This window comes from Hirundo rustica, chromosome 4 (genome assembly GCF_015227805.2).
Source record: "Hirundo rustica isolate bHirRus1 chromosome 4, bHirRus1.pri.v3, whole genome shotgun sequence".
NCBI lineage: Eukaryota > Metazoa > Chordata > Aves > Passeriformes > Hirundinidae > Hirundo > Hirundo rustica.
Genome location: NC_053453.1, coordinates 33991252 through 33998513, shown reverse-complemented (window position 1 = coordinate 33998513; position 7262 = coordinate 33991252). Strand labels below are relative to the sequence as shown.

At 39.9% G+C, this 7262-nt stretch overlaps 1 protein-coding gene across 3 annotated transcripts in view; it reads right to left on the bottom strand.

Moving 5' to 3' along the window:
• Positions 1-1917: 1917 nt before the first annotated feature.
• RASSF3 (Ras association domain family member 3) overlaps positions 1918-7262 on the bottom strand; it is a 94687-nt gene continuing 89342 nt past the window's right edge. For all 3 annotated transcript variants that reach the window (XM_040062546.1, XM_040062550.1, XM_040062547.1), the window contains 3 exons: positions 6282-6549; positions 5134-5249; positions 1918-4765 (listed from right to left, as the gene is read on the bottom strand). In XM_040062546.1, coding sequence (XP_039918480.1) covers positions 4616-4765; positions 5134-5249; positions 6282-6549 — 534 coding nt within the window. In that variant the 3' untranslated portion in view covers positions 1918-4615. The remainder of the gene's footprint in view (positions 4766-5133; positions 5250-6281; positions 6550-7262) is intronic.

Sequence of the window (7262 nt, the reverse complement as noted above, 5' to 3'; positions counted from 1 at the left end):
CTGGCTTGAATTTTCACCACAGTCCCACTTCTTGACCGAGCAGATGCAGCCAATGCATAACTTCACCCATTTGGAAGTCATCCACTTGCCTTCACCACCAACAGTAAGAGGCTCTGAACCTTTCAGTTGTCCTGTAAGGATCATCTGCAGCTTTTTATTCACTTGATCCAACTAAGGCAGAAGGTAAAGTCTCAAAATGGCACCAAATTAATTATAAAGTAGATGTAAGAAACCAGACAACATTGGACTAGAAAGCTAGTTGAAGTTAGTTGGACTTTATTCCAGAGATGCTAGTAAGAAGTTTGGGTTTTTTTGTTTTTCTAAACAATTTCTTAAAGCTGGTACTTCAGACTAAATTACGGATTTGGTGGAGCTTTCAGGCCCAAGGTAAAAGTATACAGACTTTTATGAGCTTTTATTTTCTGAAATGAATAGAAACACAAAATTGCCATAATCCTAGACAGTTCTATTCCTTATCATTAGTCTGAGGTATACTAACAAACCTCTGTCTGGCAATGTATGAATGCTGCACTAGTCAGCATTGTTTTGCTCAAAATTCACTTATTTAAAAAACAAGTGTTTCTATTTTCCAGTTTTGTAGAAGAAACTATTTCTCCTGCATATGAACTTAAATAGCGTAATTTATACACTCCTGCAAGATGAAAAGTGTAGGAAAAGTTTTGAAAGCATAGTTATTTCCCAACAAACACAAGCATGCTATTGAACATTAAAAGGAAGGAAGAAAACATACTTGAATCGTTCTAGATCAATGGGAGACAGTAAAAAGTGAATGCTGACAAAACTTGCAAGGACTGCAGCTAGAAATCCCCACGCTAGGAACCTGGGAGGGAAAGAAATCTGCTCTATACTCATACAGGACAGGAGGAGGGCAGGAAGGGAATGGCGTTTGGTGGGGTTTTTGCAAACGTTCAAAAATTTCAGCACTAAAAATTCAGCGTGCAGGAAGACAAAGCAGACTGACAATCTGTCAATCTCTGCCATGGAAAGGAGTGGCCCAACCGTTTCCACAGATGGTGCTGCTGTCCTGCTCTGCCTCCACACTGAACTCCTCAGTCTCCAGATGGATGATTCTGCCCCTAATCCAGCCAAAACACACGAGATTTCTTTTGCTGAGTTGTATTTCTGGTAGTACATAACTGCCACAGGTAGAGCCCGGTGATTTGTGTGCTCAGCAGCTTTGCTGACTCCGGTACCTTTAGGACTTTCATCCATCCCACCCTGGCTGAGTGCTGAAGTTTTTTGCCATTTGCAGGCCTTACCAAGCACAGACACAGTCATAACGGGGTTGCTGCACACACCAAACTGAGGTCTCACATAAACCAGCCTTCAAGGCACTGGCTGAGCCACTGCCATCTCTGCTGCGGGGCCACAGTGCCCAGGGGAGTGCCACAGAGAGCAAAGCAAACAGCTCAGCAGCTGTTTATTCCTCCTTTCTACCACTTCAGCCAGGGAGGAATAAATCACTTCTGTGAAACACAGAACAAGTAACTGGAAAATTAAACACGGATGTTACCAAAGAAAACCACTAAAAAGCCATTAAAGATAAAAGGGGTAAAAGCATTTCCCGGGGAGGGAGGGCAGGGTATCACCTCCAGCCTGGGTGTATTGGCCTCGTTTCTGCAAGGTGTTCTTTAACAGACAGGAAACCACTCGCCCGTGGGTTGCCCCACCCAGCACCACCGCGCTCCCCCTATGGAGGGGTCAGCTCCCTGAGCCCCACAACCCTCAGCTCCCTCCCTCTCTCCCAGGCAAACCTTAATTTATGCTAAAGGCCAGCAGTGTCTGCCCACAGGACTCATTGCTGCTTTTCAGGGAAATCCGTTTGGCCTCAGAGCGATCACAACACCATCATCAGGTAAAGGAAAAACCAAACAAGTCACGTGACCAAGTATTGCCAACTTCAACTTTAATAATGGAACCATCACTTTTTTTTGCCATTTCAGTAATAACTTTAAGGGGAATAAAAACTTCCCTACAAAAATAAAACTAAGCTTGTTAAAATTATAAATAGTTTAAATGTTTGTATTTAAAGACATACATTTTAATGTTTCCCTGCATTCCCCCTCTCCCTCATCATTTAGTCATTCTGGTACCATCATATAATGACAAGAAAACAGTTTTGCAACAAAAGCTTCGACAGTTCGATTTGATGTTAAAATTAAAAAAGATAAAACTGACCAGGCACGACAGTTTCTTTTAAATTAAAGCTGCTGTAATTGCCAGTGTGTAGAACAAAGAAGAGGAAAATTAACTCCACACATGACATCTTACAATAATTAACTGTGAACTAAGACAAAATTAAAATATTTGTTTTGGTCCCCCACCCCCTTCCCCTTCCCCCCAAATCAAGACTCATAGTGCATACAACACTGATTGAGGTTTTTGGCTAAAGTAAATGCAGATGTGCCTACTTAAAAAGACTAGTAGCTTAGTTCAAGTAAAACCAAAATTCACATATTTTTATACTCAACTTTAAAACTCGAACAGTGTTTAAATCTGAGCAAAAAATGGTTCAATATTGACAGCGATTACGCAATGATTACATAGCTATGGGCAGAAACATAAATTAAGATGTTAACAGAATACCCACCAACATGCTGCTGCATTCCTAGAAAAACAAATTGTAACAAAACACAAAAGCATTCCCTGAACCATTATAAAGTGTCTCACTTGAGGATAATGTTACTAACTCACACATGCACTACAATGTTACATGTGAAATTTAAAAAAACAAACAAGATATGCCTTAGATATATTTATAGTTAGTCCTACTCTTAATTTCTCTTAACTCTTTAAAACGTTATGATTGTCTCATAAGCTTGCAAATTCTTTTTACCTAAATAAACCTGTGAAGAGTTTTAAAAAGAATCTTGTTAAGGAAAGGAAACAAAGGCACAATTACATAAAATTAAGGGGAAGAACAGAAGCATCTTGGAGTTTCACACAGTATCCATTAGATGTCACCAAAGTTTTAACAATTCCTTGGGAATTTAAAATGAACACGTTAAGAACAGAGGCAAAAAAAACCCACCACAACTTCTGCTGCTCTTCAATCCTTAGCACTCCTCCACGCCCCCACCCCATAACTCATTTCCTTTCTGGCATGATAATGACTACAGTATCAGTCACTCAAATCTGCCTCATGCTTCCATGCTTCTATTGCACACCCACTTCTTTGGTTTCTTTTGAACATGTTTTTTTTTCTTTAGATAAATAACTCTGAAAGAACAACAACTATATTTACACTAAAGTAAAAAGTTTTCTTGCTACATTTTTCCTACTTTTAAATCAAGTAAATCAGCAGTCTGCAGAATTTGGTAATCAGTTTTTCAATCAAGAGTTTAAAATTTTTAGGTTTTGAATTATTAAAAGCAAGAGTTACTAAGCTCAGTCCCCAACATAGACAATAAATGCTAACGTTCTGCTGGGCTGGAAATGTGAATAAGAATTCCTACTTTCTTTGCCAGACTGAGCCTTTAGCAAAGAAAGAAGCAGAGGAAGCTATTTTTGTCTCTCAGATATTGTAATTCAAGATTATCCAGCCTAAAAATGGATCACTGAGCCAGAGGAAAGACCTGACTTACAATAAAGACCAAACGCATCTGTAGTTGTAGCTTATGTCTGCACCCTTGCTAGACAGGTATTTCTCACAGAGTTATCTGAGACATGGACCACTTTTCAGAATTCAAGTAAGCAGCTTTTTAGGTTTGCCACACTTTTCAAACCCAGACTACGCCTTTATGCAATCAGCTTCTCCAAAAGGGACCTGTATGTGCAGCTCCATTTCCATTCTTACTTCGCTTTTGCTTCTCGTTCCTTCCCACTATTTGTTATCTTTATTTCTTTTCCAGTGTGGATTTACGCAGTTAAAAAACATAAAACTTACTCACAATATTATAACATACTAAAACTTTAACCTCATAAAATTAGTATTTCAACCTTCCTCTGTGAAAATACTATTTTCATTTAAAACCTCCTCTGTCAGCTATTAGAGTTCTTCTCCCCCAACTCTTACCTTCTTTTCAACTTTCTCTTTACCTTCTACACAAAGACCACTTAAAAGCTTTCCACAAATTTCACAGTACAAACCGAAAGATCTCGTAAGTTTTCCACCTATAACAGTTCTCTCACAAATTATACAGTAACTATTCAAAAACAGAAAGGTAGTGCAAATCAATTTCATCTCTAAGATAGTGCTCCAACTAATTCTCGTCCAAATGGCTTTAATAATATTTTTTAACCCATCAATTTGCACATCCTTACTTGTAAAGATAGCATTAAGCAAAGAAAAAAAAAGGTATTATTTCATAGCATCCTAGGAAATTGCTTACAGTTTCACAGCTTGCTCCAGGATAACTTGGGAAACTCTCTAGGCACACAGAGGGTTGCAAACTGATGTACAAACATGCAGAATCCCTTACTTGTGGGTGCAAGATGCTAAGTGACCTGGCTTATGGAACTAGAGTCTACCCTGGCATCACAAAACAGTCTTCTGAATAAAGAACACTACTCTCTGCTGCTCTTTGTACGTTGGGTTTGGCATGCTCTACTGACATTTGGTAGCGCGTTTTCCTGAGTGTCCTTTGGCCCCCTTTTAACCAGGTTTCAACACCCCACGAAGGGCTTCTTCAAGTTTGCCCCTGTAAGCTGCGTAGCGGTTCTTCAAGATCTGCAGTTGGTCGTTTTCCTCTTTGTCCAGTATGCGCAAGAAGTTTTGCAGTTCAGGAATACTAAAAGCTTCCCACTGGAACGACCAAGAGAGCAAAGAATGGATGAGATGATCAGAGAATTCATAAATATTTTATATATACAGTAGTTCCAAACAAAACCTCAGACACTGTAGACAATTTCCAACTGAAGCAGCATCAAGCACCTTCCTTGCAAATCTTAGGGCATCTGAAAATATTTTATTCTTTTAAATTGTTTTTTTTCTTCTGCAAGTAACAACAGGTCAATCTAACCACAAGTGAAACTTTTACGTAAGCACGAAGGAAATTAACAAGGGAAAAGAGTCTGCTTCCGTAAAATGAACTGCCTGGTCAGCACAGCTCAAACAGAAGCCCACTCATCCATGAAGTAACACAAACACTGGCCCAGGAGGGTGTGACATACCATGACTTCTCCAGTTTCATGCTCACGTAGAACAAAACTGAGCATTTCTGTTTTGGGGCCTGCCACCAAGCGCAGGTAGAGGGGATGTTCTCTGTCTGACAGCTTGCATGTATAAACTGCAGGAGAAGGAAACCACAGTAATTATCATCTTTACCAACAATGTTTCAAACACTTGGAATGACTAACACTAGCTAATGCTAAAAAAATTCAGAAAGACACATGTGTAGCCAAGATTTACACACTGTTTATCTATCAGTCTACATACCGGCTTTCAGCAGTGAGTTTTAGGGAGGAGCTGAGCAGGTGACAGAGCAATACTGCCTTTGCACAGGAATGAAGTGGCCTCCAGCCAACACAGTACATGCAGGACCAGGGGGGAAAAAATAACCCACAAGAAAAAAAATACAACACACTGTTGCTCTATCTAAAGCATTTACAACATCAGAGCTGTACATCACTGTTCTGATACCTTTTCCACTTAAAATTTCACACAAAGTCTAAAAGACAACTCTGCCTGCCTGCCAGAAACATCTGAACTACTGAAACTGCTCTCAATGTCCATGGAAGGAAGGCAGATTTTAAGTGCAAGCAGTAACATTGGCAAAATGCACCTTTCCCTAAAAAAACCCCCTTTTCCATCTTCTGGTATTTCCATCACAACTGACAAGCTCCTAACAGCAGCCAGTGCCCAGGGACAGCCACGTGCACTAACACACACGAGCACAACACATGTGCCCATGGTCGTCACCTTGAGAGCGGTCTGCCAGTGCCAGTACCTCATGCATCACAGACACCATGGGCTTATCTTTTTAAAAACCTGCCCTGTAATTTAATCTCGCAACTCTGCAGTGTATCAGGCCAGCTGAAATTTAGGGCCTGATAAGGGCATAAAATAAAGTGGACTGCAAAGCACAGGAGATCTGTGTAATGTTTTAGCAGGTGACTTTGTCTTGGATGAATTATCCTGAAGTACCCCAGTCTATTACTGTCTTACCATGCTACTTTACATAAGGAAAAAAAGACAAGGTGGGAAGATTGTCACTCCCATTTATCTGAGTTCTTCCACCTAGCTTATTTCAAGTATTACTATAGCACAACTCTCTCCCCAAACCCTTTCACTACTGAAACGCCACAAGCTCAGTTTATACCTTGATCTTCCTTGTGACAGCGTTTATAAAGTGCAAACTTCGCAGGGTTGTCAGCCACAAAGAACTTCTTGAGCAAGGCCTCGATAACTTCCCGAACGGTGTTGGTGCTGCTGATGTGAAGGGTGTTCACGCAGCCGTCCGGCAAGTAAAAAGCAGTTTCCTGATTGCTGGGAGCACAGCTCCCCTGGCTCTGGGAGGACTGCACAGTGATGGGTCTGCATAGTTCCATCTGGACTTTGATGAAGCCAGTGTAAATCCCATTTGCGTTCTGCAGTGAAGGAAAGGCCTGAACCGTTACAATCATCAGCAATGACCAGCTGTGACACAGCAGTGGAGCAGGCACATGAAAATGCTCACAGCGAACACCAAGTACCACTGCAATACATGACATCTCACAGGAAAGGTTTCATTTTGGTAATTCAGACAGCTATTCTTTCTGGTATATCTTCTGAATATTAATTTTTCTTATTAATAACTATTGAGTATTAATTTTTTTCTTAATAATAATTGTGGAATTCTAAGTATATTAGGACCTCATCAAGCAAAAGGTACAACATAGCAGAGATACGTTTTCACTTTAGGAGAGAACTATGAAGTGAAAAAGACAACTAACACCCATCTTTAGCAACAGATTTAATGCAGAAATACAGAAATTATCTCCCACATTTTAGATGTCTTTGTCAACTTAGTCTGAGGCATTTTAGATGGTCAAATCATGTTGAAAAAACCTCCCCCCCAAAAAAAAACCAGGCAAAACCCCAGAATAAATGCCAATCCAATCAACATCTGAAATTGTTCATTTCAGTTGCTTCTGAAAGACAAAACAGCAAAGCCAATCAAACCTTACTGAGCTAGAAAACATGACAATCTGGTTTTAGGCAAAATAAGTCCTGATCCACGTGCAAACACATAAAGATCTTTTTAGTACAGTCATACTTTCATGTTTTAGGATATAATGGAATTTCAAAATTTCCATATACA